This window comes from Phoca vitulina, unplaced genomic scaffold (assembly GCF_004348235.1).
Source record: "Phoca vitulina isolate PV1807 unplaced genomic scaffold, GSC_HSeal_1.0 scaffold7, whole genome shotgun sequence".
NCBI lineage: Eukaryota > Metazoa > Chordata > Mammalia > Carnivora > Phocidae > Phoca > Phoca vitulina.
This window is the reverse complement of record NW_022589710.1, coordinates 24,324,057-24,351,078: the sequence shown is the minus strand read 5'-3', so window position 1 is coordinate 24,351,078 and position 27,022 is coordinate 24,324,057. Positions and strand designations below refer to the sequence as shown.

Here is a 27,022-nt window from a genome sequence, read left to right as displayed (position 1 = left end):
CTCCATTACCTAAAAAAAATGCTGCCTGGGGAGTGTAGAGAAACCATGTGCCCACGCATGAAAGATGAATTCGGTCTCAAGGCATCAGTTTGGGGCAACTTGAAGAAAAGAAAAAAGCAACACCTTTTATGCTGTATGTGAACTAACTTTCCATTAACGAAAAGCTCCTTGTAGAAATGGAGCTCAGGTTAGCAGGCAGGTTTCCAGTGGCATCGCAGACGATTGAGGTAGGTGGTCGTAAATACTTGCGGAAAGCCCTGTGAGTCTTCACGGTCCCTTCCTGTAGAAGGAGATGACTTAGATGCTCTGTGAGTTAGATGACTGGATGTGTCACTACTTAAGCCTGTCTTACTTTCTTTTTTTTTTTCTTTTTTTGAGCTGAATTCCATGGCTACACTAAAGAATGCGTTTTTGTTGCTTCTTTATTTTTTATTAGGGTACCAGAACATCTTGTGAAGAGCATAACTTGGCAGACATTGCAAGCTGTAAATTTTTGCCATAAACACGATGTAAGTCTCATGATCATCCTTGAAAAATCAGAAGGCTGCCCTTAAACTGAGGTAGAGCCTTTGTACAAAATTTATATCCTACTTTTGTGGATATGCTTTTTCACCTAAGTCTTCTGAAGCCTGGTGGGGGGCCGTAGAGGCTAAAAACGCCAACCTAGCCATTCTTTCTTCTTCAGGTTACATTAAAGATGTGTTTTTGTGATTTTAAGAAAGTAATTATAGATGTATATTGATGAGACGCTACTCAGATTTAAAGGAGAATCCCATTCGCTTGGAGTCTGCTTTGGTCTGGCACCCTGACAATGCTCTGAAGTCTGGGGGGGGACCCCAGGGGACTCATGCCTGTTGAGTCACAGTAGGCGGAGTCCCAAGCGCCATGCACAAATGCTGGTGTCTGTGTTGGTGAGATATGAGTGCCAAGGCTGGAGCAGAGCAGCCCCGTGGACACCTCTGATACTCCTGGCCAGAGCCAGGGTGGGGGGCACGGTGGGCTGCTGCCCAGGAGGTGAGTGGGAAGGTGCTGGGAAGGTGGATCCTCCCTCCAGAACAACAATGCCCACTCCCTGCACGCAGAGGGCAGATGCCAATATTAGACCTTCAGTTTGGCCACCGGGGCAACTTGCCTGCACTATGTCATCTCATCTACTGCCTGGGTCAATTTAGCTGGTGGGGGCTGAAGCCCCTGCCGTGGGCTGTTCTAAGTGATGTCTTCCTGAAGCTGCCTTCCTAGAAGTAGAAAATATGCAAGCAGCCAGTCCTCCTGAGTGAGCCTCCACCTAGCCTAAGGCTACAATCCTCATCAAAATGCATGGATCCCAGGGACCGTGGACACCTTATCTTGCTATTTATAGCAAGTGAGGGTTAGCACTTTCCTGGAAGCAGGTTTTAGGATGGGGAGAGCAAGAGGGACCTCATAAAGGTCCCGGTGAGGAAAATCAGAGACACTGAAGACAAATACAATGCATACCACTGTTCCCTGGAGAGTTCCCAAAGCTCTGGTCGGGAAGATGTGGGGAGGGTGTAGGAACTTGTGAAGAGTTCTCAGAACAGAATAGGAACACATTCTTGCCTACGAGTCCTTCTGACCATCTGTCATCATGATATTCATGGGTGTACCCGTGTAGAGTAATATGCGAAGCCAGCGGTAGAGGAATGGTGATCTCGGGGCCATTAATTGCTGAGAACCAGATAGATAGTAATAGAATAATTCAGAAATTGTCCCTCCCCCAAATTTTCCAGAATAATAAAAACCCATGGGGAAACACTGACACTGATCTCTCACCCTGAACGTCCTTTGGAGGGAGAACCAGGCCAGGCCCAAGAAGAACCTCTGTCCTCTCTCCAAATTCTAGAAAGTCAATAATACCCCAGGGTTTCAGCTGCAAGCCAAAGGGTCTCTCAGATTGCAGCGGGATCCAACATTCTTCTCCCGAGAGGAAAAGGCTTGGAAGAAGCGAGGATTATTAGGAACCCCGAACAGGATTTTGATTCAAACGTTGTTTTTATGTAATCTTTAATTAGGTTGTTGATTTGTGCTTTGCCAAGAGAATTGTTATTTAATAAGAAAATCATGTGAAGATTCATAAACTCTCTTCTAACGTTAGCCTGTTAAACAATGTCAGCTGTGGTTTGGAAACCACAGGTGATTTGAGTCTGAATTAGGGCGTGGGGGCCACGTCCCGCGGGGGTGGATGGAGCTCTAAGAACTCTGGTGTGTGGGACGGAGCTGACATCTAGCGACTCTCCCCAGAGGTTAAGCGCTGCCTATCCTTGTTTATCTTGTCAGGACGAATGTCAAGAGCTGGAAGGGAGGTCTCTTGGCAAGCTCGCGTTCCCGCCTTTCTCTTCCCTCGCTTATCTCAGCAGACCCAGGGCTTGTCCTGTTTACCAGGCGGACTGCGTTCTGTTCTCAGTTAAACAACTGAACTGTGAACTCTGCTTATACATCAACTTGCAGCTCCAGCAGGCATGATGCAGGCCTCACCCAGAGCCTTTTAACATTTTCCCTTTCCTCTAGGGTTGCCAGATTATGTGTAGGGCACCCAGTTAAATTTGAATTTCAGATAAACAGTCATAACTTTTTGGTATAAGTATGTCCCAAAGACTTCATGAGGGGTATACTTATACTAAAAACTTATTTGTTGTTTATCTGGCTACCCTACCTTTCATTTTTCCTTTCTTCCTTTTTGGTCCTTTTGGGCCCTTTAGGAATTTGGGATGATTCAGGCCATAATGAGTATGGTACTAGATTTATTTTAGGCTGCTATTTTGCAGCCTTTTATCCAAAAGGCCAGTCAGAGGTTTTAATGATTTCTCAAATGTTTGCTAAATATTCATGAGTTATATTTACCCCATATATTATAGTTGCTCCTTGATAATCTGTTTTTGTTTTTATTTTTATGACTAGTGCATACATAGAGATGTGAAGCCAGAAAATATCCTCATCACAAAACATTCAGTGATTAAGCTCTGTGACTTTGGATTTGCTCGGCTTTTGAGTGAGTATTGATGTTTCCTTAAGTAATTGTAAAAGACAGAAAGATTCTTTATATGAGAAAGGCTCTAGATGCTATAGAAAGCTAGTTTTTATATATTTTGGGCTTGATCTTGCCCTAAATTACAAATCTTTAATTACTGAAAACATGTAGATACATATAGTGTTTTAAAAATGTATGCTGTATGTAAATTATACCACAGTAAAGTGGTTATTAAAAACTATGTTATTCTCCTGGTCTCTTTTTTTTTTTTGCTAAAATAGTACTTCTGAGAAATTCTATTTTAGAAGAGTGGTTTTTAACTTTGGCTGCAGATTAGAATCATCGGGGGAACTGTAAGTTGTAACTATAAAACTATACTGATCCCTCCCCAGGCTCTCCCCCAGAATTTCTGGTCTCATTGGACTGAGATGGGGCCCAGGCATTCGTAATTTAACAAATACTATATTCCGACTGATTTGAATATGCAACCAGTATTGAGAACCATTGATTCAGAAAAGCCATAAGATGGGGCACAAGCTTGATTTTTTAGGTCTTCCCCCTGCCAGTTCGGATTCCAGTCTTCCGTTGTTGTCTCTCTTTCCCATGTACCATCGCTGGCAGCTGGACCGAGTGACTACTACACAGACTACGTGGCCACCAGGTGGTACCGCTCCCCAGAACTCTTGGTGGGGGACACGCAGTATGGCCCCCCAGTGGATGTTTGGGCAGTTGGCTGTGTCTTTGCTGAGCTGCTGTCAGGGGTCCCTCTGTGGCCAGGAAAGTCAGATGTGGATCAGCTCTATCTGATCAGGAGGACCTTGGGTAAGTGGTGTTTTTGTCACACCTTTTGGGAAACTCAGTAGTTTTACCTATGTCAATGCAGGACAGAGCCACGTTCCCAGGCTCATTCAGTGCCCTTTACAGTTATGAAGGAGGGGTCCTCTAGAAGCCTTATTCAAATAATTCCATTAAAGGTGTCCACATTTGGGGGCGCCTGGCTGGCTCAGTCAGTAGAACATGTGACTCTTGATCTCAGGGTCATGAGTTTGAGCCCCGAGTTGGGCATAGAGATTACTTAAAAAAAAAAAAAAAAAAAGCGTCCACCTTTGTTTTAATAAAAAGAATTAGCGGGGCACCTGGGTGGCTCAGTCGTTAAGCCTTTGCCTTCGGCTCAGGTCATGATCCCAGGGTCCTGGGATCGAGCCCTGCATCGGGCTCCCTGCTCCGCGGGAAGCCTGCTTCTCCCTCTCCCGCTCCCCCTGCTTGTGTTCCTGCTCTCGCTGTCTGTCTCTCTCTCTCTGTCAAATAAATAAATAAAATCTTAAAAAAAAAAAAAAGAATTAGCGATTGTGAGTACATACTAATCGTCCAAAAAGACACAAGGTTCTCTCTTCAGTATTGTTTGGATGAAGTTAAACTCTGAATAAGGATCATAGCAACAATATAAAAGCTTACATTTCTGTAAGGGCTTAGCAGTTTGCAGAATGCAGTTGTCTTTTATTTCGTTTGTTATGCTATGGTAGTTCATTCTTCAGAGATCCTTCACTCTAGCCTGCCAAGCTAGATTGGATCATTTAGATACTATAGAAGAAGATTCTAAACCTTCTATGTGTCAGGAAGAACAGCTGGATCTTCTGGTATCACTCTTGTCTTTGTCTCTACTCTTGGGGTATGATGGGGGAGGGAAGGGGTGGAGAAGAGAGACTTGGAGCGGGATGGAGGAAAGCTGTATAAGCAGTGACTGCCCCCTTCAAAAGCCGGGGACTTTAGGACGCCTGGGTGGCTCAGTCAGTTAAGCGTCTGCCCTCGGCTCAGGTCATGATCCTGGGGTCCTGGGATCAGCCCCCCGCATCAGACTCCCTGCTCAGTGAGGAGTCTGCTTCTCCCCTCCCCCCCTCCCCTGCCCTACTCCCTGCCCTTCCTCCTCTCCCTGCCCTTCCTCCTCTCCCTGCCCTTCCTCCTCCCCCTGCCCTTCCTCCTCCCCCTGCCCTTCCCCCTCCACAGCCCTTACCCCTGCCCTTCTCCCTCCCCTTGCTCTGTGTGCTTTTGTTCTCTCTTGCTCTCTCGCTCTCTCTCAAATAAGAAAAAAAAAGCCTAAAAAAAAAAAAATCAGGGAGTTTAGCTACTGCTCCCCAGTTTAAAGCAAACTTCCTCCTCTAAACTCTTGCAGTACCTGCCCTCACCTTGTCTTGTCTTGCGCTTTTACCTTCCCAAAGATAGTCACCTACCTGAGGGTAAGATCCTGTCTTACATTTCAATATGTCCTCCACCAGTGTCTGCACACAGTAGGCAGGAAGTATTTGCTGACAGGTCTTTTGAGTGACCGGTAAGGCGCCTTGGAGTGCTTCCACGTGCAATCAGCATTCCTTTGCTGTTTCCCCTGGTGATTTTAGGGCAGTCTCTTCACATCCACGCTTCCAGCGCTCTGATGGAAGACAGTTATTAAGGTACAAGCAGGGTGCTCATGATGAAGCTCGCTGAGATCTGGGGCTAGGCAGCAGAGAGTATATTTTGGCCACTTGTACAAAATGGGACAAGACAGCAGCTTTTGGATTTGAGTGCAAGGTACAGTTCCAAAACAAATCAGCAAAATTAGGCAGTTTGATACCTTGGGGTAGCATTTCTGGGGCCCTGGTTGGGAGGTTTTTTTGTCCACTCTGCTTTGGCGAGGGGGCCTGAGTGGGCCCCCAGGGTGCCCTGCTGCGTATCTCCTGATGGTCTCTGAACAAAATTCCTCTTCACGTGTAATATCCCTAGAATTTTACATGAGGGTGATTTTAACTGATTTGGCTGAAATGTGGACAGGGCGAGCCTCACATCATCCTCCAGAATGTAGAAATGCTTCTTTTTTTTTCATTGAATCATATTGTAAGTGCTCTCCAAGCAGTAGATAAAATGGGATTTCCAAGTGATTACTATTTATTTATTTATTTTTTTTTTTTTTAAGATTTTATTTATTTATCTGAGAGAGAGAGAATGAGAGAGAGAACACGAGAGGAGAGAGGTTCAGAGGCAGAAGCAGACTCCCCGCTGAGCGGGGAGCCTGATGTGGGACTCGATCCTGGGACTCCAGGATCATGACCTGAGCCGAAGGCAGTCGCTTAACCAACTGAGCCACCCAGGTGCCCCCAAGTGATTACTATTTAATGAAACAAGAAAAGTGGTTCCAATTTGGAAACGTATTCCTTCTAGCTAGAAGATCTTCTATGATTCCCTCCCTCCCTCCCCTTTTTTCTTCCTCACTCCTTCCATCCATCCCTCCCTCCCTCCCTCCCTCCCTCCCTCCCATCCTTCCTTCCATCCTTCTCCTTCCTTCTCTCCTTTCATCCCTCTTCCTTCCTCTCTTCCTCTTTCCCCATTTTCCTCAAATATTTATTGACAGGCACTATTCTAAGTGCTAGGCCAATACACTTTTATATTGACCCATCAGAATTCAATGAATAGGATTTTGCTTTGTACTTGTTGCACTTAGGCTATTTTTTAAAAAGGCATTATTTTATTTGTGTGTGTGCTTCTGAGCTGTTTGGATTCCTCCAGTACACTGTGAGTCCTTGAGGGACCGTGACCTTGTCGCCTTCAGTGCCCATGCATGCCTCCTCTACACCTGACATTGCTTCAGCCCCTGAGGCCTCAGGACAAGCTGTGGAGGGTCGCCTCAATGCTTCCCTCCAACCGAAAGAGCAGACTACAGCCTTCCTTGGTAGTGGGCCCAGACACAGCCCGGAGGGAGAGAAACCACAGGTCAGCGCTTGCTAACCGATCTCATTTTACCCACCTTTCTTCTTGTCCAAAGGAGATCTCATTCCTAGGCACCAACAAGTGTTTAGCACGAATCAGTACTTCAGTGGGGTGAAAATTCCAGACCCTGAAGATATGGTGAGTGACCCGATTTGGAAAGCTCTCTGCACGTCAGGGCTGAGGTTACCAGGGTGTGTACGTGGCGATCATTCTCTTTACATGGGGAGTTGCAGGCTGACAGGATTTCGGTAGTTACTCAGCTGCCTGAGCCCCACAGCCCACTCTGCGCTGGAAGGTGAGTCTCAACGTGAAAAAGAAAAGTGGGGCAAATTGGCTAGCAGACCCCGGCCTTCAGTGAGAATTCAGAAGTTGCTGAGAGCTAGCCAGCACGTTGGACAGGAGTGCCGAGCCGCCTGCCCTGAGCTCACCTGTTCATCATTTTCAGCAGCCGAAGCTGTAGGTGTAGCTCACACAGTGACTTAGCCAGGAAACTCCCGCATCGCCCAAGTGCCCTACTCTGCTGTACTCCTGCTGCCCAGACCGGGCCAGGAGCCAGTGAGGAACGTGCTTGGCCAGCCTCATTCTGGTCTCTGTCCTCTATGGCCAGTGTGGAGGAAATACTCATTTTTTAAAACTAAAAAATTTGAAATGTGCATACTCTTAACCCACTTTCAAGAATTTTTTGCAGTGAAACCAGTAGACAGGGGCGTAAATATGTAGCATTCTTTAATAGAAATTGTTTCCTTTAGTGTTCCATCAGTAGGGGATTCATTAAATAGGTTATGGTATATCCTTACAATAGAAATACCAGAGAGCCCGTAAAATAATTAGATTTACATGTATTCACCTGAGAAAAAGTCCATAATGTACTGCTAAATGAAAAAAGAGGTTATAAAACAGTATATATAATTTGACAAAATTTTAATACATGTTTAATAAATACACAATTCATGTATACATATATTTACATATATAAATATAAAATAACGTGACAACTTCTGGAAAATCATGCAAAGCTTTTTACGTTTGTGAAATAAACGGTTGCAAGGATATATACCAAAATATTAACAGTGGGTATCTCTTTGTGGTGGTATGATTTCTTTCTTTATGTTTTCTTAATATTTTTTGAATGCCCTCTAATGAGCCTGCATTATAATTAAAAACATTTCAGAGCACAGTTAAGGCTTGTGAAATCATGAGTTTCTATTGTCTAAGGAAGGCACTTTCAAACTGAAACTAAGGCTCTGATTGTTCAGTTTCCAGATGGAAGTTCTGTCAAGTTCCATTTGAGCTCAACCTCTTGGCTTGTCCCACAGTTGGAGGCTTTCCCCTTCCCCACTGCCTCCTGCCCTTGCACCGCTAGGAATAGGAAAAGTGGGTCATGCTGGGAGCATGCTGGGACAGAGAGGCAGGAATGACACCTGGCATATGGGAGGTGACCCAGCGGGCTCCCTTGTGACCTGGACATTCCCAATTCCACACTAAATATCACTTAGTGATTTCCTGCTCCCTTGTCTCCCAGTGAAGACTCCAGAAACAACCCAGGCTTCATAAATGTAAAAAGCTTCCCAAGGTTTCCCAGAGGCGGGCCTGCAGGGGATTTCCTGTTGACAAAAACACAGGAAGACACAGTGCGGGGGCTGCCCGAGCAGGGGGGCGGGTGGGGGGGGCTGGGGGGGGTGGGAACACATCTGTGCCCGAGTCCCTCTGCTGGTCAGTCTCCCTGCGGGCTTCTGGCGCTGGGAACGCAGCTAAGCAGGCAGGATGGGCCCTCCTATCGCAGCCAACCGGCCGGCCTCAGCCCAGGCCTTGTTCCTGAGACAGCAGAGCTCAGTGTCAGCAATGTCCTGTCAGTCCCCAGCAGTGCTCAGATTTAACACGCAGAAATAGCAAGAGAAATATTGAAGATAAGTGGGGGGTGGTGGGGTGGTGGGGGGAAACCTAGAACATTCAAGGTTCTAATACAAATCTGCTGTAGGATTTTTTTTTTTCCCCTGGTGATCTTAGGGAACTCCACAACTGAGGCTCTAATCTCTTATCCTTATCAGTGATTAGTAAGTGCACACTGGGAATTTGGTGGTTTGGGGGCTGATTCCCTGTGCAAAATAACTCTGTGCACAGCACCCAGAGTCGTATTTCATTAGATGAGCCTGGCCAGTCACTCCAGCCTCGGGCTCACAACTGCCATCTCTAGATGTTCCCTGCTCTCAGCTGCCCTCCTTAATTAGCCTCTGTTAGTGGTCTGTCTCTTTAACTGGCTTGTCTGTCCGCCTGACATTCAGCATTCCTCCTGCTTTATAGCGCTTGTTATTCCTGATTGTCTCTAGCATGTGACCACAGCGAAATAGCCTTATATGGCCAAAGGGAGATTGATGAATGTCTGCTCCGGAGACTCTTTAAAACAGTAGGATGAACAGGGAAACAGCAGGCTCTTGTGGGAGGAGAAAACAATGTTTATTCCAGAAAAACCTAGAAGCATCTGTTCACCTAGGTAGGAAAAAAAAATCTATTTTGAAGCTTCCTTTATATAACTGTCAATAAATGCAAAAACTGGGGCCTCTTTTAAATGCCAATATAAATGCCAAAAATTATTCTGAGGAAAGGCAAGTTATATAAATTGAGGCAGAAGAAAAGTAATAACAGTTGCTTCACAAGTGGTTTTTTTTTTTTCCTCTCATTAATTAATGTTCCCTCATAATGTGCGACCTGCGTCAGCTCTTCGGGAAGTGAGGGGGGTGGTGAGGAGGAAAATTTGGAAAAGAAGTTTGGAGGTGGAGAGAGAAGGAGCTTGTGAAACAGGCACAAGGAGGTTGTTTCAGCTGGGAGGTGGGTGGGCAGAGGTGGAGGAGGCGAGGAAGGTGCCAGGAAGATGCTTCTCTCACTCAGAAGACATTCCATCTGAGGTCACCTTATCTTTGAATACATACTGTAAATAAAACCCCCTTTTCTTTTCTTCTTTTTAAAACAGGAACCACTGGAATTAAAATTTCCAAACATCTCTTATCCTGCCCTGGGGCTCTTAAAGGTAAAATCATAGTTTCTAACAGACTGGTGTCACCGGGGAGTCTGAGTGATTTATGTCCGTTCATGAATGGAAAAGTGTTCCTTTTAGAAGTCTCCTTCTCCTTTGAGAAGTATAAATACTTTCAATTTTTATTCACATTCAATTACAATGAAAACACCTGTAGGTGTTTTTCACTTGAAATAAACCCAATATTTTGTATTTGAAATCTAAGTTTACAGAAAATAGACATTTCAGAGGGATAGTACTTGTCTTACAAAGGGATCCTTTTCTTCAAAAAATGTTGGGCCATAGGATTGATTGATTGATTGGTTGGTTGGTTGGTTGGTTGGTTGATTATATTGGGGCAGCAAAGCAAGGTTTATTGAACCATAGCAAAGTGATACTACAAAGCTCCCAAGGAGGGAAGGGACCCAGGGGGTTGTACCATAGGATCCATTTAAATAGCCAGCCCCCTAGTACATTTTTTGTTTTGTTTTGTTTTGGTGCGAAAAGGTGGTTTTATTAAAGCACGGATATAGGATCTGTGGGCAGAAAGAGATGCCCGCCCCCCAGTATATTTGAAGTAGGTTTTGATTTTAAAACTTTGACTTTCAGAAATATATAGCCCTTATGTAAAATCAGGTACCAAGTAAAACATTTGCAAGTTACAGTCCATGCCCCACCCATTTCAAAGTGTTTAATACATTTACCAATGCATTTATGATATAATAAAAAAATTGAGACAGTTCCTTGGGGTATGTGATTGTGAGATTTAATCTATCCAAGTATGAGCCGGATGGCCTACTTAATGCAAATAGTTAAGAATGATGTAATACAAAGGCATGTATATTATGCCTCTCCTTCCATGCGTGCATATGTATGCTATAATGCTTAGACTATTTCTGGAAAAATATACCAGAGAAAAAGGAGAAGCTGAATCTGGAAGGGGAATGGAAGAACTAGAGTGGTGAGGAGACTTTGCTATATTCTGTATGAATTTTATTTTTACCACTTGTAGGCATTTTTTAAATAAAAACCTTAATTTTTAAAAGTATATACAAGGGACCAAACTGGTTAAGTGAATTATTCCAGTTGGATACTGAGGCGAACTCAAAAATCATATCCTACTCCCTCAGGGCAGAGCGCCAGCTGCCTCCTCGACAGAATAAAGTGAAGACAATGATTTTTTTGTTACTATTTCTAGAGACTATTATTATGTGGTTATCCATTTAGGAATAATTGTGGAAGGAACTAAAATCATGATTGGTGCGTTTTTCCTACTTTTCCCCCTTCCTGTTCCCAGCTGAAGGGTTTGATCCGCCAAAGAAGAAAAAAAAAATGATCTTAATAAGTTAACACAATTTTAAAGAAGTAAGAATGGGGACTTCTTCTGTTCTTGTAGGGCTGTCTCCACATGAATCCTGCTGAGAGACTGACATGTGAACAGCTGTTACAGCATCCATATTTTGACAGCATCAGAGAAATGGGGGCTTCAACCAAAGAGCTTGACCGACCCATAAGGAAGACCCTAAGACAGAGCCGAAAGCACCTGCCTGGGGTAAACATGGCGCGCTCTTTTAGGGAAGCATCCAGGGTCGCACTTTCAAATGATCTCATGCCTGCCACCTGGTGCGGAGAATCTGCATCTCCGACTGGAGGTGGCAGTTGCGGCTTGCAGCTCCAGCACCCTCGTTCCAGCACGAGGAGAAAGGTCCTATGATCTCTCAGCCAGGGCACCAGACGCGTCTGCGTCCGAGGGCCCCTTCTCCCTGCATCCTGCAGGTGTCCTTCCCTGCAGTTCCTTCCCTGCTGCGGCAAAGCAGCCCGGGACAGCGCTGTGCACGAGCGCAGGGCTGAGCCCCGCGGAGCCTGCTTTTTGTGCTCTGGAGAATAAAATCCAGTTGATCCCAGGCAGCTCTCTGTCATCATGTTTACTCTCAGTATTGACTGACATTCCAGGTTTATCCAAAAATGGAACCGTTTTCCCCTCGCATCCTTTAATCATCAGAGTTGGCTGGGGTAGATTCAGTGGTATCCACCGAACAGCTTATTTTATCAGAGAACGGCGTCCCAGCTGCACACTGGGAGCCCGTGAAGAACACGACTGGATGAAGTAGGCATAGTAGCCTTACGTTAAGCGACTTGTTGTAAGCCAAAAGCTCTAGTAATTTAGGATGGACTGTAGTTAGAACCACAACTAAGATGAGCTGGCTACTCTTGGTCCCTTCTGGATCTGCTTAGGGAGGCCTTAATCTGTAAATTATTATGCCCTAGTCTTTCCCCTGGCAGCCTCCACTGCCCAGTGTGCTGAATGGCATCTGGGTGGTGTATGTGAGGTTTGGAGGAGAGAAGAGGACGGGCAATCCATTAGGAACAGGTACAGCATAAACTGCAGGGTCCTGAGATAGACCAGAGTTACAAAATTAAGAAAGCTTTGTTTTGTTCTCTGTCATATATGACCCAGGCAACAAAACAGGCTGGAATAGACAACCGCCCCTGCCCGCAGAGTTACCACTTAGCTTGCTGTTCCTTTGTGTTCAAGAGTAAAGGGTCTTTGATGGGAATATTTCTACTTGAAAGAATAGGGGAACCCACTAATTGATGTATTGCATATAGGCTCTGAAGGATTCAACTGTTGGAAGTATTAAAAAGTAACCACTTTGCAAATACCTAAGGCCATGTAGTACAAAATACATAATTTTTTGTTTGTTCTCCTTGCTTTCATTTGATATTGACAATAAATTCAAACATTTTCTGGGGGCATGAAGGGAGCCGTTTTGCCTTTTGAACTAAGATGTAAGGGGGCAAATCACTTAAGTGCTCCAGACCTCAGTTTTCTTTGCTGGCAAGACAAGCTTTGGCTTAAATGATCCCTGAGGCCCCAGCAAGCTCTTACCTCCTGTAAATCTATGGTTTTTTTCCCAATAATGTTAACATGTCAATTTTTCTTTTTCATATTCTCTAAATTTTCTTGAATGTGCATGTTTTGCTTTTTAATATAAAACAAATCTTTAAAAGGAAAAAGGGAACAAATTTAAACATGTTGTCCTCAGGTCCTGGATTCTGTGCAGAAAAAGTATTTCTGGGCTGAAAAATTGACTTACTTACCTCTTTTGGGATATGTACTCAATAACGAAAAGAGCACACGGCATTGAACCTCATCCTGTGTTTTGTATTTGCAGTTGCAGGGCCTACCTCAGCTGACCAGCAGCGGCTTCCTTCCAGCTTTGGATAATAAGAAGTACTACTGGAATATGAAGAAACTGAACTACCAATTTCCAAACATTTAAGGAGCTTGGAGATGGATGATGAAAAAGGAGTTAATAATTTGGAGAAAATAAAATGTATACGTTTGCTTGAAAACAATCATGATGTTGAAAGAACATTAGGAGAATACATAAGTAATAAAGGGGGGGGGGGGGGGGGGGGGGGGGGGGAGGCCACCTGGCAGAACAGAAAGGGAAATTCCAGAGGGAGCCTTCCAGGCTTCACGATGGTGATCGGAACGGGAAGGAAACACTTGTTTGGATTTTCACTTGCATTTTTGTTGTATCTAAGTAGCTGAGCTAAAGGACAGAAATAAAAACTGTACTTACTACCCCTATCTCTGGCAAAATTAGAAACGTAAGAAGGATTTATGCTTCTGTCGTACCATATACAACAAGTGAAAAATGGATTACAAAATACCCATATGTATTTCTTGCAGAGCTTTTGCCTTGAGTCCTATCCCCTGCCTTTTCAGACTGTCTCAACATCATATTTAAGAAGAGTTTTAGTTCCTGAAATCAAAATGCTTACAATTCTATTTCCTGCTTGCTCTATCTCTAGCTTTTCATATTTTAAAACATTTTTAGAATATTTAAGAGTTCAAAATACTTAAAATCATGGATTATCGTTCTTGCTTGCATATTTAATGATGTTTATAGACATTTCTTACATATACTTTTGTCTTTACCTTTAGTAAAGGCTGCACCTTAGTCATTTTTGCAGGCAAGATGGGTTTACATAACCCCTCTCCAGGTGACCCAGTTCCCCTTGCAAACCATGGTGTGAAGCCTGGCAGCTGACCAAGGCTTGAATCAAGGAGTAGAACAAGACCTACAGGCTTCACGGGAACCGAGCCTATCAGCCTGAAAGTAATTCTTCATTCTCTCCAGCTCCGCCTCAGACTTGGAGACAGATCTACAGGCAGGACTATCTATAATGATCTGGGTTTTGGAAGAAATTGCTTGTGGGTTTTTACTCGGACCATAAAAGACATTAGGTTGTAAACTGAGATTGTCCCTGAAATGCCTTTTAATACTGTATGTATGTATGTGTGTATATATATATACACACACGTATAAATACCTACACGTGTGTGTGTGTATACATATACTATGCTAAGAACTGGTAACAACTAATAAGAAAGGAGTCCAAAATGATACTGAGGATTCCTAGCTTTGTCTCGTGATACTTCAAAGGATGACATATAATTAGCTTTGACTTGGCCTGCTGCTCCTGTTCCAAACGCTTTCTCATCCTCGTCCCTGAACACAAGGGCAAGATGAAGCTCATGTCCACTGCCAGTTTTGGTTGATGTGCTGCTGCTGCTTCCTCAGTGGTTCCCAGCCATGCTCTTTGAAATTGTATTTTACTCTCTTCAAAACCTTCCTTCTGTGCTCTGGTAACTTCCTTCATGACAGCATTTGACTTTATTCACTTACTCCTAAGTAACTCACCAAATTCGGGAGTCTGTTCAATAATTTTCACTACTCCAGCCAGTTGAATGATACCCTGAGGCTCCCGGATGTATGTAGCTTCTGGCGAAGAGCGGACAGGGGTTAAATACTAGTCCCAGCAGTATCTAATTCTTCTCACGTGGCTTTGATTCAAATGACAAGGAAGGACATCCCACTTCTGTTGACATTTTCTGTTTTCCTTTTTAACCCAAAACAATGCACTTGACAGGCAGATGACTGTAACTGCCTAATTCATTCAGTAGTTTTATAGAAAACCATTCAGAATACAAAAGTAGTTCTAGACTAAATTGTGGTAAATCCATTGCCTCACCACACAATAATCAAACAAATCTGAGATGGAAGCGTTCATTTTTTCTAATGAGTTCTATTAAATGTGTACCAATGCTTAATTTAACCACATCTGTAATCCTTCGTTCAGCATGGATTCACCACTGTTTCACATGACACTGTTCTACATCCTAGTCTTGTTTTTTTTTTAATTTACTGTGTTCTGATTTTATAATTGACAGTGGCAATTTTATTTGTAAATAGTATTATCAATTATGGCATGTGCTATTTATATAAGCTGGCTTCTAAACACAACTAAAATTCATTTTTCTACCCAAATGCTGCATCATACAGTGTTTATTTTAAAATTATTTCTAGTCAAGGTTATAGTTAAGAGCATAATGTTCAAACCAAACATACAGAAATCTACAAACAAGTTGGCATATAATTAACAGTAATAGAACCAGGGGCATTTCAAGGTAAAAATAAAGATCTGTTTTTATCCATATATGATATTCTTTGTCACTGCTCTCTAGATATAAACTGAATTTTGTGCTTATACCTTTTTTTTTTGCACTTCTTTTTGATGTCCCCTGAGCCCATAGGAAGCAGTATCCAAGATGTGTGGGGGAATAAAAATTAGTTTCTAATTGACATGTTAAAATTTTCTATTTAAAGCAATATTTTAATTTAAGCAAAAAATAAGTATAATTGTGCTGGTCTTCGTGATCATTTCCTCTGTTTTATTGCAGTCAGCAAAACTATTTGAATTCAGCCAAGTATTTATGTCTAGTTTTAATAAAACCCTCGACTAAGCTTACAAAATAGACAAATTAGCCAGAGAAAGGTGTATGTTATAAAGAACACAGGAATGTAGGATCATGAGAAATGTATACAAATCCTGGGAAGCAATATGAATGCCTCAACAACCACTGACCGCCTTTTATGATTGGCTCCACCAATGAATCTGAAATTTAGCTTTCAGTTTCTCATAATTGTACATTTATAGTAGCATGCTTCAGTAACTTTAAAAGGTAACAGTCCTATAAATTACTGATAAAGTACAATAAAGAATATCTGTTGCATTTAAATAACTTTTTTTAGTTTTTTAAAATATACTTTTTAAAGATTTTATTTATTTATTTGACAGAGAGAGAGCACAAGCATGGGGAGAGGCAGAGAGAGAAGCAGCCTCCCGGCTGAGCAGGGAGCCTGATGAGGGGCTCGATCCCAGGACCTTGGGATCATGACCCGAGCCGAAGGCAGATGCTTAACCGACTAAGCCACCCAGGGGCCCTAAATCACTTTAAAGAACTCTGTCATTATCTACATAAGAGTTACCTACATAGATATATAAAATGAGGAATATATTAGAATTAAACTGCTACCTGGTTTCCATTTTTCTTAAAATGATTTAATGTGCATAGACTGAGTCAAGTCTGAATATTTATTCTCTACATGATGTACTCTCTGCTTCTGAAATGTCATATGACATCCTTAAGGTCTGTTGATGATTATATAATATTTATTGCTGTTTAGGGTCAACAATTTCAAATGATACTTTATATTGAAATAAGACACCTATCGAATATTATTATTTTACTTCAAGTCTAACTTTAGTTCCAGAGAAGGCAGTGCTGTCTTAAAGGTTCGGATAAGGTTTTCTTTTTCTCTTACTCCAGGAAGATCACTTAACAACAAGTACTTGAGGTTTCTGCAAAAAAAAAGAAGGAAAAAAAAATTTACTACAGTTGGCCTTTACTCTTACAGCATTAAAATTAAACTCCATTAAAGGCTTTTAGAAAAAATGACACACAGAATGTACTTATATCACACTATACTATACTTTCAAAATGACTTTTAGAACAGCAATTTTAAGAATGCGACTTTAAATGAAATTCATGCTAGGAACTAAGCCAAACCTTGGGAAGTTTAGTTGTTCTGAATTACATCAATAATTCTAGCTGAATCTTTCCAAATACTATACATGTATTATAGCATAGAACTCCTTTGCATGTGAAATACGAAATATGAGTCTTAATCTAGAAAGGGAAAAAAATTGGGGAAGTTCTTAAAGGAACTTCATTAAAAGATGAAGCCTCAAAGCCTCAACTAATGTAAGAAACAATCTACTACTTTTGGTTCCAATGTTTAAAATTTCTCTACTAAAAAGAAATAAACTTAAAAAAAGCAGGGGGAGAATGCCTGGCTGGCTTAGTCAGAAGAGCATGCAACGCTTGATCTTGAGGTCATGGGTTCAAACCCCACATTGGGTATAGAAATTACTAAAAAAAAAAAAAAATTTCTTAAACTTCCTGTGATACTGAGGTTACTGTCAGAACATGGGGAAAAAATGCTTTAAAAGATGGAGAGGAAGCATAATAGCAAATGCCCACTGGCCGCTTACTGGAGCAGGCACCATGCTACATGCCTTAATCATTAATAAATAATAATTATTATAATTAATAATAAGGTGGTTGTAGTCCTTCTGCCACCTCTCCTGGCCATGGTAGCGCACCATGGCCCCACAGCGCAGCAGCCAAATATATTTACTAAGTAAATACTTTTTTAAAGAGATGTCCCCTAAGAAATGCAATATAACAATGTATTAAGGTTGATAATTTTAACTGTTTGAAAGTATTACAGATGAAAGTTAAGTCATTTTATGTATTTTTTCCAAATTAAAAAAAGGCGCCACCTCTCAACTGTTTTATTTATTTATTTTTTGAAAGATTTTATTTATTTATTTGACAGAGAGAGACAGCAAGAGAGGGAACACAGCTGGGGGAGTGGGAGAGGGAGAAGCAAGCTTCCCGCTGAGCAGGGAGCCCGATGCGGGGCTTGATCCCAGGACCCTGGGACCACGATCTGAGCCGAAGGCAGACGCTTAACGACTGAGCCACCCAGGCGCCCCTCAACTGTTTTAAATTCTAATTATTCAGGGCACTGGGCTGGCGCAGTTGATAGAGCATGCAACTCTTCATCTCAGGGTTGAGAGTTCGAGCCCCACACTATGGATAGAGTTTACTTAAAAAAAATTCTTTTTAATTTAAATTCTAATTATTCATTTTAACCTCATTATCAAGTTTCCATTTTGGCGCTGACCACCTACCTTAAGTGATATAAAGCAATGATGCCTCTGTCTGTGATATTCCCACATGAAATTATCTCCATTTCCAATATGCTTTTTTGTAAATTTTCAAGTTTACCAAGTCTCTCCAAACAGTCATCCTCAATATAATGACACTTGCATAGTCTTATTTTTTCAACATGCTGTAGGCCCTCTGGGAGATAAAAGGTACGTTTTAAGAACCTGCTTTACCATTAAGATAACCAACTGTCCTAGTTTGGCCAGGACTATTCTGGTTTTAGGATTGAAAATCCTATGTCCGGGGAAACCTCTTAGTCCCCGGAAGACTTGGATGATGAGTTACCCTAAGAACCACACCAGGTATTCACTATACAGGTTGTGCTGATGGGCAGGACCATTCTGGAATCAGATGCCCAGGTACTGGAGGAAAGAAATGCCCACGCAAGCAGAAAATGTATGGGTATGATCATTCTTACATTATTGAGAGTTTCTCAAATGATGGAAATTTGACAAAGATAGTTCGATAAACAAGGCCTTGAATTTTAAACCAATAAGCACAAAATAAAGGCATGTAGAGACAAGCTTAGTGAAGGGAGAAAGGAGAAGGCGGCGTTTGTAACCTCTATTTAATTTTAAAGAATCACACACAGGAATAAAGACTGGATGGTACTGGAAAGGGCAAAAAGGAACACACCTATGACTATAATAGTGAGTCACCTGCAACAAAATGTCATTGCAAATCACCTACATTTCCCATAAGCAAATGACAGGGTAGTTACCCAGGTGATCGAATCCAATTCTCATGATACAAGAGTCGGTGGCATCAATCGCCTGAATCTTGTATTTGTCCAGAGGTCCGGTTGGGAGGTGGTTGTAGTCCTTCTGCCACCTCTCCTGGCCATGGTAGCGCACTGTGGCCCCACAGCGCAGCAGCCACTCAGATGCTGCCCTATCGGGTCCCACATCCTTGATGCGTTCATAATCCACTCTGTTGGCAAGAGAACAAAAGCGGTTCGTTTTTAGTATAATCACTAGCTGCTTAACTTTAGTCACCAGCATAAATACGCTACTTCAACAACTTTTCCTTTCAAATGACTGAGGAGGGAGGTAAGTATATTAGGAAGAGCCAGTAAAAAAAAACATACGATGGCTCTTCCTGCTCCCTTGTTTTTGTTTCCAAGTGAACTCAGTCAAGGCCTATTATTTTTATATGAGTTTATCAGGCAGGCATGAGTCTTCATTGATTCATATGTAGCACTGTGCTTGACACCAGGAGGTACTCAGTAACCATGTATTGAGTGAATAACTATACTTGGTTATTGTTTTTATTAATGATAAAATATAAAAGGGAATAATTTTGAATCTATGTTCAAATTAATCTCATTAAGTGATACTTATTAATTTCTACATATACCCTTCTAATTAGTCATGTTAATGCTGTATTAAGCAACGAGATTAGTTTCATTAGTTTCAAAATGGTATTTCTAAGTATGCCACCCACTTTTTGAAAAACTTGAGTCCCCCTGGTAGTATTCAAAAGGCTAACTATATCCCTTAAGCCATAGTATATTCTAAAATTACATTTGCTGAGCTTTTCTGGTTACAAAAATAATATATTTTCATTTTAGAAAACTTGAAAAGCATCAAAAGGACAAATAAGAAAAATCATTGAAATCCTACAACGTAGTCAGTTAATATTTTGTAATCTATTTTTCTGGTCTTTATTCAATGTCTGTGTGTATGTTTTATTTGTTTTTAAATAAAATTAGGATCCTATTGCACACATTGTACAAAAAAGCATTTGAAATACAAGAAATAACCAAATTAGCTACTGGGAACTCATGTAGCTGTAATAACACCCACGTCTCTTCACTTCAGTTAGAGTAACTTACTTATTAAACACTGCATTCAACCAGCCCCAGAAGTTTCTGCAGTCACATGACCATGGGAGTTTCTTTAAGCCACATAACTGCTGGGAAATTTTTCCAAACAGCATCATTTGATCTAGACACACAAAACAGTATCCATATTAGATCATTAGCTGGCAATCTGAGTCCCATACATCCAGTAACTTACTTTACAATTTCAAAGTCAACGCTCTTGTGCCAATAAAGCTGATGAGTCATTTGCCACTCAAAGTTTTTGAGCAAGTCACTCCTGTCTGTTTCTTCATTTCTTTGCTGCAGAAAAGAGGGGCTGGGCTGGATGGTCTCTAAGGTTCCTTCCAGCCTTGATGTTAAGTTTCACTCTTCACCCCTCAATTGGAGTCTGCCCACAGTGGTGCCAGCAGATGTCCATCCAGGCAGTGCACCCACACATTTGCTGAAACCAGCTCTGCTCCCAGTCTACATTTCCAGTAGCAAAAGGACAAACTGAAATCACCTAGGATCAGTGTGTCAAGGTTAAGATGCTTATAGCCAGGGAGGGAGAGGAGACATGAAAACAGACCTCTCTATGCCAAGGCTGCAAGTACTATCACCAGAACAGTGCAAAGAACTATGCAAGGGCAGCTAGGAAAGACTGGGCAAGTAACTTCACCTCGCTGACCCTGGGTTTTCTCACTTGTAAAATAAGGTGATTTGCTCAGATGATTTCCAGCTGTAAAAATTTATAACCATGAGTTGAGAAAGTGATTTCTGAACTGAGTCTCAATCTGATTTATTTCAGTTCAAGTTTCTCTAGTAGTGTGCTACGTTGGGGGAAAACAAAGATAAATGAAATGTGGTTTCTGTCTTTGAGCTGCTGAAAACTGAATGCAGGGTGAGTGAGCTAAAACAAGTTACCAGGTAGTTAAAATAAATGATAGAACCTGAAAGATTCCTCAAAGAGTTAAAATAAGAACAGACCAGGATTTCAACGGGAGAAGGTATGTCAAGTGATTAGCTGAGGCAGAAACGTTTAAGGCGTGTTGTAGTTCAGTTTGGTGAGTACATGGGGATCCTTAGAAGAGGAGGCAGACAATTTGCACAGTCACATCAGGAAGGGTCTCCCATGATCAGCAAGGGAATTTGGACTGTCTGCTGCAGGCAGTTGGGTCACTGAAGTTTAAGCAAAGAGCACTGGCATTGTTAGAGCTATGCTTCAGAATATTACTTGGACAACAGCATCGAGATTGAGGGTCAATAAAACAGAACAGAGAGACAGCTAACAAGGGCTTCAACTACATGTGGCCATGGGAAAGGACCAAGTGGGGGAAGAATGGGAATGACATTACAGGGTAGTTTCCACATGGCTCAGTGAGATGCTGAGACAAGGGCCAGAATAGTTGAAGAGGACACTAAGTTTTGGTCCCAGGTCACTGGTTGATGCCACATGTCAATGTCAGGAGGACAGGTTGTAGGTTTCCCTCACCTCCATCCCCAGTTTTTCATATTCTAAATATGAAGTGTTAGCAGAACTTCTAAGTGGAGATAACCAACAAATCATGAGAATCAGAGTCACAAAATGGGAGAATTGGAATGAATTTAGACTACCTAGACCATCTACAGATGAGGAAACTGAAGCCCTGATATTAAGAAAATTACTGACACCCTAAATCCCTTCTGGAACAAGGTGGGGTATTAATAAATGCATACATTTAAAAGGACTTGCTCAAGACTGTTGAATCTCAGATCTGTACCTCTGAAACAAATAATGCAATATATGTTAAGAAAGAAAAAAAGAAGAAGAATGTAGCAGGAGGGGAAGAATGAAGGGGGGGAAATCGGAGGGGGAGAAGAACCATGAGAGACGAGGGACTCTGAAAAACAAACTGAGGGTTCTAGAGGGGAGGGGGGTGGGAGGATGGGTTAGCCTGGTGATGGGTATTGAGGAGGGCACGTTCTGCATGGAGCACTGGGTGTTATGCACAAACAATGAATCATGGAACACTATATCTAAAACTAATGATGTAATGTATGGGGATTAACATAACAATTAAAAAATTAAAATAAAATAAAATAAAATAAAAGGACTTGCTCAATGTTTCATGGCTAATTGGTGGCAGCATTGAAACTTGAACCTAGTTCTCTCTCCTTCCAGTCCAGGGCTTTTTCCTCAGTCCTGGATGGTACTAGAACTGGGGAAAAAGAAGACTAGAAAGAGACCTTAGAGCCAAGAAGTGACTGAAGATGTTGAGGTTCTAGAACAGTGAGAGATGAGGTCTGAGGACAGACCCTGGGATCATCTCCCCTCTTCATCTCTTTTAAGATTTTATTTATTTGACAGAGAGCGAGAGCGCACAAGCAGGCAGAGGGGCAGGCAGAGGGAGAAGCAGGCTCCCCGCTGAGCAGGGAGCCTGATGTGGGACTTGATCATAACCTGAGCGGAAGGTAGACGCTTAACCAACTGAGCCACCCAGGCACTCCTCTTCATCTATTTTCTACCATCATCTGCCTTCATTCCTGCAACCTACCCCCTGCTATCACTCTCTTGTTTTCAGCCCTTCCTGGCTTTTTGTTAAAGCTCTCTCCACCTGTGCCCACCTTTGGTAACTCGACTGGCTGCCAATCTCATTTATCTGGGCTTTCCAGCTTCAACTCAGGCTGTCCTATTTACTGTCCCTCTCTGCCCCACATCCCCACCCTGTCTGTGGAAATCTTACCCAACCTCAAGACCTCATTCAAATGCCATCTCCATCCATCCATTCATTCATTCACTCAATAAGTATTAATTGAATGTCTGCTATACCTAGTGCCAGAGATACAATGGTAAGATTATAAAAACAACAAAGGAGAGACACAGAGAGAAAGACAAGGTTCCTTATCCTCACAGAATGTATAGTCTAACGAAGACAGACAACATAAGAACAAATAAATAATATGCAATATATCTTAATAGAGGTATGAACAAGTTCTGCGAGATCCGAGAGGAGGGAGTGAAGAGAAGGCTTCACGCTAGAGGTCTTTTGAGATGGGTCTTAAAGGATAATTAAGGGTTTTGAGTTAGGCCGAAAAAAAGGAAAGTATGCAGAGCAAAAAGGACAGCAAGGATCACATCTTATTCATTGCTATTTTTCTTAGCACCTAGCACATTCCCATCCCCCTAATGCAAGAGTTTAATAAATATTTGCTAATTAGTAATCTTCAATGGTTAGTATATTTCCATAGAGAAAGGTAAAACCAGAGAGACTGTTATTAAGCAGGTAAATTAGAGTGGTCTGTGAAAATTGAGTACTTTCACTTGATTCATTTTGGTTCACTTTATAATTCAGCTTAAAGGAAAGGCTAAATTTACACCCACTATGACCTCTAAAAATATTAGATGTTATATTTAAAATAATTTAAACATGACTATAAAAATTTTACTTGGCAATAAAGATAAAAAAATTGGTAGGTTTTTACATTTTCAACTGTGCCTGTGCTGATTTTAGAAATTGCAGATGAATTCAAGCAGCTACCTCGGGGAGTTTTCTATAAGGAAAGAGGAGACCTCTAGTGGTGAGTTGGTGAATTTAGCTCTAATGATTAAAAAAAAAGTTAACAGCAAGTTAAAAAAAACAGCCACTACTAAATTATTGCTGCAATAAATAATTCAGAAACTAAAACCACTTTAAAAAGCTCCTTCTTACTATCAGAATCTGGCTTAGAGCACATGTTTCTAAAAATTGCAATTATGCTTGTAACTTCGAGAAGGCCAGATCTCTAATGTTTTAATTCAAGATATACATAAAATGTTTCTGAGTAGGTTTGGTTGACAGTTCCCGTTTGCATAAAAACAGTAAGTTTTTTTTTTTTTTTAAGTGGAAGTTCTGTTTTTACTTAGCTGGGCTATTCAAACTAAGTGGTTCAAAAGACTGAACTAAGGAACTAGTTCTTGAAGGTAAATAAAATTTGTAGGGATGGGGTGGTATTGGAATTGGGGAGCTCTTCCCCCAAATTACAGCCCCACCTCACTGCAAATCAGTGACGCCAATTCTTATTCCTGAGGTGTATAAAGTCTAACGAAATGGAACTGAAGAATTCATTAGAAATTGGAAGCGAAGTTCCCCAAAGCCATTCCTAGGCCAACATCACATGGGGCTCATTGAAGTAACACCTTATAGGTTCTGACACAGATGGAAGATTAACATGAATTCTCAACTGAGGGTGGTGTCATGAATATAGATGTCATACCAAAGACATTATGGGGTGTATGAATCAATGTAAGGTGGGCTCTTGATTTGAAATTACTTAATTGAAACAAATTAATGTACAAACCTAGGGGAGAGAATAAGAAGAAAAAAATTTTAGGCAAAGAGCAGGTGTACTGTGAGTTCTTTCACCTTGCTAAACTAAGGAGCATGTACTCAAAATCACATGGTAAATAAGTCACTACTTTGGGTTCAAGTGGCCCATAAAAGTCTGACCACAGACCATAGAAATGTATAATTCTGTATTTAACCTAGTAACAAATCGACTACATCCTGTGCAAACTAAAAAACAACCATTCCCACTACATACTTATCCATGGCTAAAATAAAAAATAGTGACAACACCAATTGCTGGTGATGAGGAGACACCAGATCTCTCAAACATTGCTGGTGGGAATGTATAAAGGTACAGCCACTCTGGAAAACAGTTTGGCAATTTTTTACAAAACTAAACATGTGCTTATCATATGTATGACCCAGCAACTGGACTCTTAGGCATTTATCCCACAGAAACAAAAACAGGTTCACTGCAGTACACTGATGTTCATAGCAGCTTTATTCCAAATAGCTAAAAACTAGAACAATAGAGATGTCCTTCAATGGGTGAATGGTTAAACCTATTGTGGTACATCCATACCATGAAATACTACTCAGCCATAAGGAATAAATCTTTGATACATACAACCATTTGGATGTATTTCAAGGGATTATGCCGAGTGAAAAAAAGCTAATTCCAAAAAGTTACATACTTTATAATTCTGTTTATAGAACATTCTTGAAATAACAAAATTTTAGAAAGGGAGAACAGATTGCGGAGGGGGTGCCCTGCAGGACTGAAGTATAAAAGGGCACCGGGAGGAATCCCTGGTGGTGATGTAGGGTGTTGTAGCTTGACTGTGGTGGCGACACAACAATCTACACATGTGATAAAAATTACATAGAACTGGGGCGCCTGGGTGGCTCAGTCGGTTAAGTGTCTGCCTTCGGCTCAGGTCATGATCCCAGGGTCCTGGGATCGAGCCCCCCCTGGGGCTTCCTGCTCAGTGGGGAGCCTGCTTCTCCCTCTCCCTCTGCCATTCCCCCTGCTTGTGCTGTCAAAAAAATAAAATCTTAAAAAAAAAACCTACATAGAACCAAATACACACACAAATGTAAAAATGAGGAAATCTGAATAAGATCAACGGAATGTATCAATGTCAATTTCCTGGTTATGATACTGTACTATATTTTTGCAAGATGTTAGCATTGGGGAGTAATGGGTAAAGGGTACACAGGATCTCTATTGTTCCTTAAAGTTGTATGAGACTCTACAATTAAAACAAAAAGTTGAATTTAACAAATAACCATCTTATTTTTTTTTCATTTGTGAAGGAAAAAGTAACATTCTACATTGTTCTCACAAATAGTCAACTGTCCAAGAAGTATAATCATGTAAACATAATAAAAGCAGTAATTTATCCAGTCAGTTGATTCTTGAGCAACCATCCCCCCAGATGTTGAAATCTGCATAAGTTTTGACCCCTCAAATTTAATTGCCTGTTTGATTAGATAACACAGTTAACACATATTTTGCATGTTATATGTATTATATACTGAATTTTCTTTTTTTTTAAAGATTTTATTTATTTGAGAGAGAGAACGTTAGCATGACCCAGAGGAAGAGGCAGAGGGAGAGAGAAAGGGAGAAGCAGACTCTTCCCTGAGCAAGGAGCCGGATGTGGGTCTCATCCCAGGCCCCTGGGATCATGACCTGAGCTGAAGGCAGATGCTTAACCAACTAAGCCACTCAGGCACCCCATATACTGTATTCTTATAACAAAGTAAACTAGAGAAAAGAAAATGTTAAGAAAATCCTAAGAAAATACACTTACAGTACTGTACTGTATTTATTGAAAAATATCTGCCTCTAAGTGGACCAGAGTAGTTCAAACCCTTGCTCTTCAAGGGTCAACTGTACTTCACTGTGCCAAACACCCACGAGCCTTACTGATCTCATGTACTCCACGCAACAGCCCTATGCGAGGGACACGACTCTCACTCCTAGTTCACAGAGGAGAATCTGAGGCGAAGAGGCGAAATGACTTCCCCAAGCCACCAGACTAATGGCTGGAGCCAAATTCAAACAAAGTCCTCCCAGCAATAAAGTTTTTAACATTCTACTTTTGTTCTGTTCAGCTGTTCTGACCCTAAAAATTAAGAACTGCCATCAGGCACAGAGTGCAGGTGTTGAACTGCCACGGTAACAGTGAATCACGGAACTTTTTAGGGATTACACAGCCCACCTCCCTCACCTTACAGATAAGGAAACGGGGTGAAGACACCTATACAGGTGAGTCGCTGAACCCAGCCCCGCACAGCATATTTAAAACCGTATCTCGACCCAGTATTTACGATAAGGTAGCAGACTGCTAAATGATGGCAGAGACCGAGCCGTCTGGTTCTTCCCGGCGCTCCGTAACTACAGCACCGAGAAAGGACACGGCCAGGAGCCCCACAAAAACAAGTCCAGAAGACTGCAGGCTGCCAGGCGTTGCCGTGACAAAGAGCCTCCGTCTGGAGCCAGGGCTAGCGCTGGACAGGCAGCGCCCCTCAGTGGGCACTCGGCCTGGGGGGGGGGGGGGGGAAGGGGCCCGCCCGTGGCCAGCAACCGGCCTCCAACTGGCCGGGGCCGGGCCGAGCGGGAGGCAGGCAGGCCGCTGGGCCCGCCCAAAGGAGAGTTTTCACCCCCCGTCACGCCCCGACTTTCTCCCAAAGCCCCGACGACGCTGGGCGGTGAAGTCTGAGGCTACACAACTCGACAGGCCCGCTGTTCAGCCAGCCCAGCAATGGGAGAAGGAAAAGGGCAGAGCGTAACCACCACCCTAATCCCGCCTCGCTCAGGGCCTAGCTCCTCTACTCACGGCGCCGGAGGGAGAGAGGGAGGGAGAGAGGGAGGGAGCGAGCATGCCCCCGCGTCTACTGCGCCGCCGGCCTGCCCTTCGCCCTCCGCCGCGCGCGTCCATTGGCCACTGGCGCCACTCCCACGTGGGGCGTCGGCACGCGCTGCATTGGCCCCTGAGTGGGAGGCGGGGCTAGACGGAGCCGG

At 42.3% G+C, this 27,022-nt stretch overlaps 2 protein-coding genes across 9 annotated transcripts in view; one reads left to right on the top strand and one right to left on the bottom strand.

The window, feature by feature from the left end:
- CDKL1 (cyclin dependent kinase like 1) overlaps positions 1 to 13,116 on the top strand; it is a 56,595-nt gene extending 43,479 nt beyond the window's left edge. For all 3 annotated transcript variants that reach the window (XM_032405059.1, XM_032405057.1, XM_032405056.1), the window contains exons 4-10: positions 437 to 509; positions 2,917 to 3,007; positions 3,608 to 3,808; positions 6,780 to 6,862; positions 9,693 to 9,749; positions 11,131 to 11,286; positions 12,911 to 13,116. In XM_032405059.1, coding sequence (XP_032260950.1) covers positions 437 to 509; positions 2,917 to 3,007; positions 3,608 to 3,808; positions 6,780 to 6,862; positions 9,693 to 9,749; positions 11,131 to 11,286; positions 12,911 to 13,018 — 769 coding nt within the window. In that variant the 3' untranslated portion in view covers positions 13,019 to 13,116. The remainder of the gene's footprint in view (positions 1 to 436; positions 510 to 2,916; positions 3,008 to 3,607; positions 3,809 to 6,779; positions 6,863 to 9,692; positions 9,750 to 11,130; positions 11,287 to 12,910) is intronic.
- Positions 13,117 to 15,961: 2,845 nt separating this feature from the next.
- DMAC2L (distal membrane arm assembly complex 2 like) lies at positions 15,962 to 26,931 on the bottom strand. Of its 6 annotated transcripts, none has more exons than XM_032405051.1 (5): positions 26,838 to 26,931; positions 19,721 to 19,832; positions 18,608 to 18,816; positions 17,850 to 18,021; positions 15,962 to 16,451 (listed from the first exon to the last, which is right to left on the bottom strand). In XM_032405051.1, exons 2-5 carry the CDS (start codon positions 19,825 to 19,827, stop codon positions 16,337 to 16,339), a joined length of 603 nt encoding a protein of 200 aa, XP_032260942.1. In that variant the 5' UTR covers positions 19,828 to 19,832; positions 26,838 to 26,931; the 3' UTR covers positions 15,962 to 16,336. The 6 variants fall into 6 exon arrangements, with proteins under 6 accessions (XP_032260942.1, XP_032260943.1, XP_032260945.1 ...); XM_032405052.1 differs by lacking the exon at positions 26,838 to 26,931 and adding an exon at positions 26,229 to 26,831; XM_032405054.1 differs by lacking the exon at positions 26,838 to 26,931 and adding an exon at positions 25,809 to 26,222.
- Between the last annotated feature and the right edge of the window lie 91 nt (positions 26,932 to 27,022).